The following is a 13,595-nucleotide window of genomic DNA, read 5'->3' on the forward strand; positions in this document are numbered from 1 at the left end:
GGGTGGCTGGTCTCAGATGATCCCGCAGGTAAATAAGCCGGATGTGGAGGACCTGAGCTGGCGTTGTTACACGTGGTCTGCGGTTGTGAGGCCGGTTGGACGTACTGCCAAAATTCTCTAAAACAACGTTGGAGGCGGCTTATGGTAGAGAAATTAACATACAATTATCTGGCAACAGTTCTGGAGGACATTGTTGTAGTCAGCATGCCAATTGCACGCTCTCTCAAAACTTGGAGACATCTGTGGCATTGTATTGTGTGACAAAACTGCACATTTTAGAGTGGCCTTTTATTGTTTAATCAGCTTCTTGATATGCCACACCTGTCAGGTGGATGGATTATCTTGGCAAACGAGAAATATTCACCAACAGGGATTTAAACAAATTTGTGCACAAAAGTGGAGAGAAATAAGCTTTTTGTCTATATGGAACATTTCTGGGTTGGAACATTTCTGGGATATTTTATTTCAGCTCATGAAACATGGGACCAACACTTTACATTTTACGTTTATATTTTTGTTCAGTATAGTTATTATTATTTGTCTTCTGCTGGAACCTCTAGCGCAAAAAAAGCTACCGAGACCAAAACAAATTTTAAAGGTGCAGACTGACTGTCTCCAGGTTGCTTGAAAAAAACGTTTTGATACTACTTATACTTTTCACACTACAAACGTTTGTATAAATCCCAATGCATTTCAATGGCCATAAACTTGAATGGGACTTTTTTGGTCACTACTAGTCTTCCACCGTTTAAGGTAGAAATACCATTCAAACTTTAAAACGTGCAGACCGGTCTGGAATAGGTTGCTTGTATACAGGTTTTTGATACCATTTATACTTTTTAAACTATAAGTTTACATTTGCATAAAAGCTCCATAGACTTCAATGGGAAATATTTGTATTGCCACACTCTTGAACTATAAAAGCTACAGACACCAAAACAACATTGACACGTACAGACTGACTCAACTTAGATTTGTTGTAAAAAGATTGTTGATACTATTTGTAAGCTTAAACATTTTGGACTCGCCACTGTTGTTGATCTGTTTCAGCTACAAAAACCAACCCAACGTTGACAGCCGACTGACTTAACTTAGATTGCTTCAACATAGCTTTTTGCTACCATTCATACTTTATAAACGATAAAGCTTGTTGTATCCCCATTCATTTCGATGGTGGAATGTAGGCTAAAACATAATAATTTTTAGGGGGGGGGGGGGGGGGGGGCGTTCATGCATGAACAATAGGGACGTTCGAGGGGGGAGGCGTTCCTGCAGGCGAAATGCCCACATGCAGGAACGCACCGGATTTTGGGCTGTAGTTGCACACTATTAGGGAAAAATAGCCTGAGGTATTTCGGTTGTCATTCTGACCATCCCATTGGTCGGGGGGCTGTGACTATTTGAGAACTTCTTCGGAATTGGGAGGACACGGGAGGTGGCTGTGGTGTTCCAAAGAATTTGTAAGAGAGTGACACAAGAGAGTGCATTTCGGGTATAAACAGCACCGTTTGTGCAACTTTCCTGACCATCTGGACGAGGGAAGGGATAATTTCGAAGTGCGGAGGAAGACAGGCTGTGTACCACGGTTATGGCGGTGGCTCTCAATTTACTTTGCCTTGTATTTATCACATCAGTGATTTTACGAACTGCGACATCGAGCACCTTCAATGAATCGTAAGTACGGTACAAAACATTTGATGTAGTAGGCAGTAGAAACACGTAGTGTTTTCGGCATTTAATGTAGGGATTAAACTCACAACAAGCAATTGTTTACATGCCTGACTGCATACAACAGTCTATAATCAAATTTAGGAATTAATTGTTCTCCGTATTCTGCGGGCTATGCACCTGTATGTGTAGGGTAGCCCACCTGAGCAATATAATTATTTTAGTTATAAACATAATATTGCATATAATAATAAAATCGGTTATATGCTTACTGCACTATTATAGCTGAATATCTGCTTGTAATTGTCTCATTTGTGAGTAACATTACAAAAAAGATAGAAGTGGTAAGGCCACAGGACAGGAAAAGTACAATTTCATCTCTCTTTTTCTCTGTGCACGTGAGAGGCTTTTCATATCTAATGAGACATACTGGCAAATAGGCCTGTACATTTTTGGGTTACAAATCAAACTTGTGATAGTCCTTCATAGTCCCTATTAGTGTGCTTTCCTTCAATGTCACTCTGTGCAATCATCCAGGGGCTTCATGCACCCTCAAAATCGGAGGGGCACAAAGTATGTGAGGATGGCTGTGGTCCGTAAGGGGCTTAGGCCCCAGTCCTGAAGTTGGTGAACGTTGAATTTTTCAAACGCCTGAAACGGATTTTCCTGCAATCTAAAGCCGTAATCATTCTTCTTAATTCTATGTCAACAATATGTATTTTTTGTTTTGTTGCATACCTCTTGAGCTGTCTGTATCCTCCTGACTGGTGTTTTTTTTTAAAGCGGCAATCTGCACTTAAAACGATAGCAAAGTGTTTCCCAGCCCCTGTTTCGGTTTAAAGCTGAGGGATGGGGCTGGAGAAATGTAACCACTCTCAAATTCCTTGACAGAGCTATGGATGCAAAGACTGACCATCCATGATATCAAAATTATAGTTTTAACCATGTTTTTAGGCTAGGTTTCTTTACATTGACTTTGTTTACAGTTTTTTTTAAGTAGAGACTCAGAGCTAAAAAATGGTATATCATACACTACAGTTGAGGAACAATGGGAAAGTGACCCTTGAATGTTTTGGTAAACCTACTGGAGAGCTCTAATTTGTCTACACCCTTTCAGCATCGTTCGCACCCTCTTAAGCCTTAGCCCCACCCATCTCTTTAAGGATTCACATGTGAGGCCATGTACTAAACAACCAAAGATTTCAAGACTAAAGGCTGGTTTATACTACAGTTGTCGCAGTGACATCATTAACATTTTATTGTCGTCCGACATCAAACCTGGTGGTCCAAAATAGCATAGCTAGTGTATTTTAACACCAATAAACCCACCCGTTTAAAAATGAATGTAGTATATGTCAATCTAGCAAACCAGGCAACTAAAAGCAACTTTGTAAACAATGTTTTGGTTTGTTTCTAGCTTGTTAGCTAGTTAGCTAATGTTAAGTTAGCTGGCTAGCCAGTTCAAATAATGACTATATCATATAGCTGACAACATCTTCACTTTAGCTCATTTGTCTTCATTATTACAGGAAAATAAACTCACAACAAGATCATTATTTACATGTTAATGGCGAGCCAATTACAGAAAATAGCTTACGGTTGTGAGTGTGACGAAATAAAAGCAGGACAGTCTACCAGAGAATTTTAGAATTTGGACACTGTCTCGTTGACCTAACGTTATATCCTAATTTGACTTTGGTGCAGGTCATGTTCTTCACATTACCGTCTCTGGTAAACGCATACTATATCAAATAAAATCAATGTTTATTTGTCACATGCACAGGATACGGAAGGTATAGTGAAATGGTTACTTGCATAGTGGAGTCTTTTGTTTAGACATGCAGCTAGCTAGCGAAACAATTAACCATAATCCCAACTCATAATGTTATTACCCTGCATGAATCTGCAGGTAGCTAACCAACCAGGTTCAATGTTGGCCAGCTAGCTAACATTAGGCTATAACTAGCAATGCAAATGGCTCTGAGATATGAATAATATTACTACACAGATCATACACGTAACGTTAGCTAGCTAATAGTATGCTTTAACTTGAAATTAAAACAACTTTCTGACATAATATCTGAAAATGTAGCTAGCTAGGCTATCATACCCGTATACATGGATGGACACTTCTCCCTCTCTGTCACGGATGCCATGGTTGCCCTTAGTTTGAAGATGTAATCCGAAGACAGGTGTTTTATACAACAGCCTTCTGTGTGTTCTCTTTTCGACTCCCTCTGCATATTTGCAATCAAACACCAGAATTTTCTCCGAAGCATGCTACATGGCAGACCAATCCGAACACATCTCACGACATGTCCAGCCCATACATTATCTCGGCCAATCATGGCTAGCGGGAAGGTTCCTGTCATTTTCCGTGGCTAAACCAACTAGGCTCGTAATTTAACCATTTTATTTAGTATTTACAGATGGCATACAATTTTGTTATTAAGGCACATGAAAGTTCACATGTTCCAGAAGTCATTTCTTCCAAAAAACGCATTTAGATAAATAAATAAAAGTTTACGTTCAAATGCCTCTCCTGTGAAGTAGTGACGCGCGACATACGCCTAGTTTCCTGATACAAGTCACAAATATTGGCGTGGAACAACTTATATTTTGGGTTCTGATGGGGTATGACAGTTGAACTAAGCTCATGAGGCATTTATACAGATGTAGGATCTTAATTTGAGCCAGTTTGCTACAGCAGGAAAATAATCCTGCAGCAAGTGTAAATGTGAATTATAATGAATGTTAAAATTGTGTAGGGGTTGATACAATTTCTGTTAGGGCAAATCAAGTCTAACATTTTAAAGTGGAAATTGGAAACTTTAGAAGCCTTTTAAAACCTTGAATACACTACAAGTTTGCATTTCATGCTATACAGGAAAATTCCTGCCACAATAGGATGATCAAATTATGAAACGGCATCTGGAAGTTTTATTCTTCAAGAATCAATGGTACATATTCATTCACAAGTCAAAAAGGGTTGTAGCAACTGCAGATTACCCCTTTTAAATAAACTAAATATGCTTCTCTGCATATCTGTTCTGGGTAAAAGATTGAAAGGAATGTGAGTATTATTCAATACATTTAGTAACTGCTTGCTTTTCTAAAGTTTCCAACCTTGTCAACAGGCATGCCAGCTAAGAGAGTTAGACAAGCTAGCTACTCTAACTTGATTGATAGCCTGAAATGGCTTCTTGGTAGCTTTGAGGTTGGGAGATTGGGAACATGTCTGGGCTAGCTAAAGCGAACTTCATACAATTGCTAGGTGGCTAGTAGTATCACAGAGAAACAACAAAGATAAAAATGACCCTAAGCACACAGCCAAGACAACACAGGAGTGGCTTCGGGAAAAGTATTTGAATGTCCTTGAGTGGCCCAGCCAGAGCCCGGACTTGAACCGGATCGAACATCTCTGGAGAGACCTGAAAATAACTGTGCAGCGACGCTCCCCATCCAACCTGACAGAGCTTGAGAGGATCTGCAGAGAAGAATGGGAGAAACTCCCCAAATACAGTTGTGCCAAGCTTGTAGCATCATACCCAAGAAGACTCGGGGCTGTAATCGCTACCAAAGGTGCTTCAACAAAGTACTGAGTAAAGGGTCTGAATACTTATGTAAATGTGATATTTCAGTTTTAAATGTCTTAATAAATGTGAACAAATGTAGATAAACCTATTTTTGCTTTGTCATTATGGGGTATTGTGTGTAGATAGATTATTTTATTTAAAAAAATACATTTTAGAATAAGGCTGTAACGTAACAAAATGTGGAAAAAGTCAAGGGGTCTGAATACTTCCCGAATGCACTGTGTGTGTGTGTGTGTATATATATACACACACACACACACAGTGGGGGAAAAAAAGTATTTAGTCAGCCACCAACTGTGCAAGTTCTCCCACTTAAAAAGATGAGAGGCCTATAATTTTCATCATAGGTACACGTCAACTATGACAGACAAAATGAGATTTTTTTTTTCTCCAGAAAATCACATTGTAAGATTTGTAATGAATTTATTTGCAAATTATGGTGGAAAATAAGTATTTGGTCAATAACAAAAGTTTCTCAATACTTTGTTATATACCCTTTGTTGGGAATGACACAGGTCGAACATTTTCTGTAAGTCTTCACAAGGTTTTCACACACTGTTGCTGGTATTTTGGCCCATTCCTCCATGCAGATCTCCTCTAGAGCAGTGATGTTTTGGGGCTGTCGCTGGGCAACACAGACTTTCAACTCCCTCCAAAGATTTTCTATGGGGTTGAGATCTGGAGACTGGCTAGGCTACTCCAGGACCTTGAAATGCTTCTTACGAAGCCACTCCTTCGTTGCCCGGGCGGTGTGTTTGGGATCATTGTCATGCTGAAAGACCCAGCCACGTTTCATCTTCAATGCCCTTGCTGATGGAAGGTTTTCACTCAAAATCTCACGATACATGGACCCATTCATTATTTCCTTTACACGAATCAGTCGTCCTGGTCCCTTTGCAGAAAAACAGCCCCAAAGCATGATGTTTCCACCCCCATGCTTCACAGTAGGTATGGTGTTCTTTGGATGCAACTCAGCATTCTTTGTCCTCCAAACATGACGAGTTGAGTTTTTACCAAAAAGTTCTATTTTGGTTTCATCTGACCATATGACATTCTCCCAATCCTCTTCTGGATCATCCAAATGCACTCTAGCAAACTTCAGACGGGCCTGGACATGTACTGGCTTAAGCAGGGGGACACGTCTGGCACTGCAGGATTTGAGTCCCTGGCGGCGTAGTGTGTTACTGATGGTAGGCTTTGTTACTTTGGTCCCAGCTCTCTGCAGGTCATTCACTAGGTCCCCCCATGTGGTTCTGGGATTTTTGCTCACCATTCTTGTGATCATTTTGACCCCACCACGCAGATCGAGGGAGACTTATCAGTGGTCTTGTATGTCTTCCATTTCCTAATAATTGCTCCCACAGTTGATTTCTTCAAACCAAGCTGCTTACCTATTGCAGATTCAGTCTTCCCAGCCTGGTGCAGGTCTACAATTTTGTTTCTGGTGTCCTTTGACAGCTCTTTGGTCTTGGCCATAGTGGAGTTTGGAGTGTGACTGTTTGAGGTTGTGGACAGGTGTCTTTTATACTGATAACAAGTTCAAACAGGTGCCATTAAAACAGGTAACGAGTGGAGGACAGAGGAGCCTCTTAAAGAAGAAGTTACAGGTCTGTGAGAGCCAGAAATCTTGCTTGTTTGTAGGTGACCAAATACTTATTTTCCACCATAATTTGCAAATAAATTCATTAAAAACCCTACAATGTGATTTTCTGGATTTTTTTCCCTCATTTTGTCTGTCATAGTTGACGTGTCCCTATGATGGAAAATTACAGGCCTCTCTCATCTTTTTAAGTGGGAGAACTTGCACAATTGGTGGCTGACTAAATACTTTTTTCCCCCACTGTATATAAATAGATAGAGTACCAGTCAAAGGTTTGGACACACCTACTCATTCAAGGGTTTGTCTTTATTTGTACTATTTTCTACATTGTAGAATAATAGTGAAGACATTGAAACTATGAAATAACACTTGGAATCATGTAGTAACCAACAAAGTGTTAAACAAATCAAAATATATTTGAGATTTTTACGTATGGGTGGTCCCGGGTTTCGAACCCACTACCCTGGTGTTACAAGCGCCATGCTCTACCAATTGAGCTACAGAGGACCAGCTTTGCGCACTCTTGGCATTCTCTCAACCAGCCTCATGAGGAATGCTTTTCCAACAGTCTTGAAGGAGTTCCCACATATGCTGAGCACTTTTCATTCACTCTGCGGTCCAACTCATCCCAAACCATCTCAATTGGGTTTAGGTCGGGTGATGCAGCACTCCATCACTCTTTTTAGTCAAATAGCCCTCACACAGCCTGGAGGTGTGTTGGGTCACAAGTGATAGTCCCACTAAGCGCAAAACAGATGGGATGGAGTATCGCTGCAGAATGCTGTGGTAGCCATGCTGGTTGAGTGTGCCTTGAATTGTAAATAAATCACCAACAGTGTCACCAGCAAAGCACCATCACACCTCCATGCTTCACGGTGGGAACCACACATGCGGAGATCATCTGTTCACCTACTCTGCGTCTCACAAAGACACGGCGGTTGGAACCAATCATCTCATATTTGGACTCATCAGACCAAAGAACATATTTCCACCGGTCTAATGTCCATTGCTCGTGTTTCTTGGCCCAAGCAAGTCTCTTCTTTTTATTGGTGTCCTTTAGTAGTGGTTTCTTTGCAGCAATTCGACCATGGTTTGGGATGAGTCGGACCGCAGAGTGAAGGAAAAGCAGCCAACAAGTGCTCAGCATATGTGGAAACTCTTTCAAGACTGTTGGAAAAGAATTCCAGGTGAAGTTGGTTGAGAGAATTCCAAGAGCTTGCAAAGCTGTCATCAAGGCAAAGGGTGGCTATTTGAAGAATCTCAAATATAACATATTTTTTTTGGTTACTACATGATTACATATGTGTTATTTCATAATTTTGATGTCTTCACTATTATTCTACAACGTAGAAAATAGTAAAAATAAAGAAAAACCCTTGAATGAGTAGGTGTCCAAACTTTTGACTGGTGCTGTGTGTGTATGTGTATATAATAAAATAAAATAAATAAATAAATATATATATATATATATATATACACACACACTACCGTTCAAAAGTTTGGGGTCACTTAGAAATGTCCTTGTTTTCGAAAGAAAAGCATTATTTTTTGTCCATTTAAAAATAATATCAAATTGATCAGAAATACAGTGTAGACATTGTTATTGTTGTAAATGGCTATTGTAGCTGGAAACGGCTGATTTTTAATGGAATATCTACATAGGCGTACAGAGGCCCATTATCAGCAACCATCAGTCCTGTGTTCCAATGGCACGTTGTTTGCTAATGCAAGTTTATAATTTTAAAAGGCTAATTGATCATTAGAAAACCCTTTTGCAATTATGTTAGCACAGCTGAAAACTGTTGTGCTGATTTTTATAGAAGCAATAAAACTGGCCTTCTTGAGACTAGTTGAGTATCTGGAGCATCAGCGGGTTTGATTACAGGATCAAAATGGCCAGAAACAAATAACATTCTTCTGAAACTCGTCAGTCTACAAGAATAGTGTTTATAAAAAAAAAAAAAAAATAAAAAACCTTTTTCATGGTATCCAATTGGTAGTTACAGTCCTTGTCCCATCGCTGCAAACCCCGTACGGACACAGGAGAGGCGAAGGTCGAGAGTTGTGCGTCCTCCGAAACACAGCCCAACCGAGCCGCACTGCTTCTTGACACAGTGCCCGCTTAACCCGGAAGCCAGCCGCACCAATGTGTCGGAGTAAACACTGTACACCTGGCGACCGAGTCGGCGTGCACTGCGCCCGGCCCGTCACAGGGGTCGCTAGTGCGCGATGGGACAAGGACATCCCTGCCGGCCAAACCCTCCCCTCCCCTACCCTGGACGACGCTGGACCAATTGTGTGCCGCCCCATGGGTCTCCCGGCTGCGACAGAGCCTGGACTCGAACCAGGATCTCTAGATGCAGTGCCTTAGACCACTGTGCCACTCGGGAGGCCCAGTCTATTCTTGTTCTGAGAAATGAAGGCTATTCCATGTGAGAAATTGCCAAGAAACTGAAGATCTCGTACAACGCTGTGTACTACGCCCTTCACAGTACAGCGCAAACCGGCCCTAACCAGAATAGAAAGAGGAGTGGGAGGCCCCGGTGCACAACTGAGCAAGAGGACAAATACATTAGAATGTCTAGTTTGAGAAACAGATGCCTCACAGGTCCTCAACTGGCAGCTTCATTAAATAGTACCCGCAAAACACCAGTCTCAACGTCAACAGTGAAGAGGCTACTCCAGGATGCTGACCTTCTAGGCAGCGTTGCAAAGAAAAAGCCATATCTCAGACTGGCCAATAAAAAAGAAAAGATTAAGATGTGCAGTCTGAGATATGGCTCCTTACTTGGGTGGATGCCAACCAATGTCTAAATAGCATTAAGATGGGCAAAAGAACACAGACACTGGACAGAGGAAGATTGGAAAAAAGTGTTATGGACAGACAAATCGAAGTTTGAGGTGTTCGGATCACAAAGAAGAACATTTGTGAGATGCAGACCAAATTAAAAGATGCTGGAGGAGTGCTTGATGCCACCTGTCAAGCATGGTGGAGGCAATGTGATGGTCTGGGGGGTGCTTTGGTGGTGGTAAAGTGGGAGATTTGTACAGGGTAAAAGGGATCTTGAAGAAGGAAGGCTTTCACTCCATTTTGCAACGCCATGCCATACCCTGTGGACGGCGCTTGATTGGAGCCAATTTCCTCCTACAATAGGACAATGATCCAAAGCACAGCTCCAAACTATGCAATAACTATTTAGGGAAGAAGCAGTCAGCTGGTATTCTGTCTATAATGGAGTGGCCATCACAGTCACCGGATCTCAACCCTATTGAGCTGTTGTGGGAGCAGCTTGACCGTATGGGTACGTAAGAAGTGCCCATCAAGCCAATCCAACTTGTGGGAAGTGCTTCAGAGGAAGCATGGAGTGAAATGTCTTCAGATTACCTCAACAAATTGACAACTAGAATGCCAAAGATCTGCAAGGCTGTAATTGCTGCAAATGGAGGATTCTTTGACGAAAGCAAAGTTTGAAGGACACAATTATTTCAATTAAAATCATTATTTCTAACCTTGTCAATGACTACATTTCCTATTCATTTTGCTATATTTCCTATTCAAACTCATTTCATGTATGTTTTCATGGAAAACAAGGGAATTTCTAAGTGACCCCAAACTTTTGAACAATTTCAACGAGTTACAGTTCATATAAGAAAATCTGTCAATTGAAATAAATTCATTAGGCCCTAATCTATGGATTTCACATGACTGGGGAGGGGCGCAGCTATGGATGGGAATGCATAGGCCCACCCACTTGGGAGCCAGGCCTACCCACTGGGGAGCCAGGCCCAGCCAATCAGAATGAGGCTTTCCAGATAAGGGCTTTATTACAGACAAATACTCCTCAGTTCATCAGCTGTCCGGCTGGCTGGTCTCAGATGATCCCGCAGGTGAAGAAGACGGATGTGGAGGTCCTGGGCTGGCTTGGTTACATGTGGTCTGCGGTTGTGAGGCCGGTTGGACGTACAGCCAAATTCTCTAAAACGACATATGGTAGAGAAATTAACATTCAATTCTTTGGCAACAGCTCTGGTGGACATTCCTGCAGTCAGCATGCCAATTGCACGCTCCCTCAAAACTTGAGAGATCTGTGGCATTGTGGTGTAACAAAACTGCACATTTGTAGAGTGGCCTTTTATTGTCCCCAGCACAAGGTGCACCTGTATAATGATCATGCTGTTTAATCAGCTTCTTGATATGCCACACCTGTCAGGTGGATGGATTATCTTGGCAAAAGAGAAATGCTCACTAACAGGGATGTAAACAAATTTGTGCAGAACATTTGAGAGAAATAAGCTTTTTGTTACGTATGGAACATTTCTAGGATGTTTTATTTCAGCTCATGAAACATGGGACCAACACTTTACATGTTGCGTTTTATATTTTTGTTCTGTGTGTGTATATATATTTATTTTAAACAGGTCAAATCTGAGGGGGCACGTGCCCCAATGGGCATGATGCCTCTGATCCCGAAGACATGGTTGACAGACCATCAAAACAACTAATTGGTTTTCCCTCCAACACTGTCTGAAAAATAATCAATTGTGCCCTCCATTTCTCATTGGTTGGCCTCTCTAAGTGGGGCGCACAGCCTGAGACGAGTAAGGTCACTTTGTCCCCAACTTTAAAAAATCAGTAGGCTACAAAGGAACTAATGAGCAGTTTCATGAGTACACTGCCACTTAAGTATTATTACCACAGCTGCATTTATGCAGGCTCTTCTTCACTTTTTCCCCTTTTAGGATTTACCTGGTGACAGTCAGCTCGGAGGTGGTAGGAGGGACCACAGAGAAACTTTGTGCTCAGGTCCACCAAGCCACAGAGCCTCTGTTGTTGAAGGTGTCGATGGATATGGAGGGTGGCAGCAGCACCATTCTACTGAAGGAAGCCGTAACACAGGACTTCTATCACTGCACCTCATTCCAGGTCAGCTGCAACTGTGCTGCGTTCAGCAGGCTACAACGTTGTGGAACGCTCTGATATAAATATATTATGTAGAACCAACATGCCTCTCTGACATGTAGGTTAAGGAATCATGCAAGCTCTATCTGCCATTTCTAACTGCAAAGTTCCACAACGTTGTGAGCTACTGAATGTGGCCGTATTCTATCTTCTCTCATGCAAAAGCATCCCGACCACAGTCAACAAGCCAATTAGTTCAATGTTGACGTCATTTGTTTACTTAACTATCACTGACCGGAGCCATCAGCTTTAATAGTAGCTGACACTTTGAATTGGGTCTCTTTCCCGTCAGTGTTACGCAACCTGTGCCTCGCTTCATATTGATTTTAGTTGAACAGTTACCCCCATCAGTTGTGTATACACTGAGTATACCAAACATTAAGAACACCTTCCCAATTTTGAGTTTTGCCCTTAGAACAGCCTCAATTTGTCAGGGCATGGGCTCTACAAGGTGTCAAGCGTTCCACAGGGATGCTGGCCCAAGTTAGCTGGATGTCCTTTGGGTGGTGGACCATTCTTGAAACAGCACACACGGGAAACTGTTGAGTGTGAAAAGCCCAGCAACGTTGCAGTTCTTGACACAAACTGGTGCACCTGGCACCTACTACCATAGCCCGTTTAAAGGCACTGATCTTTCAACCAATCTTTTGTCTTGCCAATTCACCCCACTGAATGGCGCACATACACAATCCCATGTCTCAAGGCTTAGAAATCCTTCTTTAACCAGTCTCCTCCCCTTCATCTACACTGATTTTAAGTGGATTTAACAGGTGACATCAATAAGGGATCATAGCTTTCACCTGGTCAGTCTGTCGTGGAAAGAGCACGTGTTCTTAATATTATGTACACTCAGTGTATGTCAGATTACAGTTGATAGAAACTCCTGACTTCTGTACTGGTCATTCTCTGTCATCTAAATAAAATACTATTCTTACTAGCTTTAAGTTACCCATACACATTCATTCAACAACACACTTTCATTTCAGTCTTTTATTCTGAATAGTTTGGTTGTAACTAAGTCATGTTGTGTGGAACTCAACTTGGATTCCTGGCTGGGTGCAGTATGCAAATTAGCCAACCTATTAAAGGAAATGGCAGTTATGTTAATCATACTTTGCTATGCTGAGGTTAGCTACCATTTTAACAAAAATCCCTCTGTTCTCAAGCTACTCAGTCAGGAGAGCTAAGATTTATTTGGTTGGGAGCTAGAGGAGAGTTCTAACAAGCTTCCATTCTTCTTCTGTTCTTCATGTTGTAGGTTCCCCCAGTGAAGGCTGACAGTGTGGCCACTGTCCATGTTAGCATCAAGGGGAGGAATGAGGAGATGAGAAAAAACACCAAGATCCTTATCAAGCCCAAAAGATTCCTCACCATTTTCCAGACAGACAAACCAGTCTACAAACCTGGACAGACGGGTAGTTAGATAAAATCTTTGATGAACACTGAAACTGACCCTTTTTGAGTTATTACTTGTAAATGTACTAAACTTTCCCTTTTCGTCTAATAATTATGTTCATGCAGACTTTACAGTATATTTGTGAGGCCATAAGCTTGAGGAAAGGTCATTACTGAAATGGATGATGGATATACTGTACACTGTATATAGACAGATGTTTCTACCGCTTTTCCAGTCAAGTTCCGAATCGTCTCGCTGGATGCCAGTTTCTTGTCATTCAATCAGATGGTAAGTTACTCTTTCAGTGTTGTTCAATAAAAATAAAGTGACTCTTTCAAAGCATTTTTAAGTGGGGTTGAACAGGACAGCCCCGTG

General features: G+C 41.5%; 1 protein-coding gene across 3 annotated transcripts in view; it reads left to right on the forward strand.

Annotated features, from left to right (window-relative positions):
• Positions 1–1,497: 1,497 nt before the first annotated feature.
• The window catches only part of LOC311105912 (alpha-2-macroglobulin-like), a 49,698-nt gene continuing 37,600 nt past the window's right edge, over positions 1,498–13,595 (forward strand). For all 3 annotated transcript variants that reach the window (XM_084148142.1, XM_084148143.1, XM_084148144.1), the window contains exons 1-4: positions 1,498–1,674; positions 11,605–11,788; positions 13,083–13,239; positions 13,456–13,508. In XM_084148142.1, the coding sequence (XP_084004268.1) occupies positions 1,589–1,674; positions 11,605–11,788; positions 13,083–13,239; positions 13,456–13,508 (480 nt within the window). In that variant the 5' untranslated portion in view covers positions 1,498–1,588. The remainder of the gene's footprint in view (positions 1,675–11,604; positions 11,789–13,082; positions 13,240–13,455; positions 13,509–13,595) is intronic.

The sequence above is a fragment of the Coregonus lavaretus genome (genome assembly GCF_964263955.1).
Source record: "Coregonus lavaretus genome assembly, chromosome: 30".
Taxonomy (NCBI): domain Eukaryota; kingdom Metazoa; phylum Chordata; class Actinopteri; order Salmoniformes; family Salmonidae; genus Coregonus; species Coregonus lavaretus.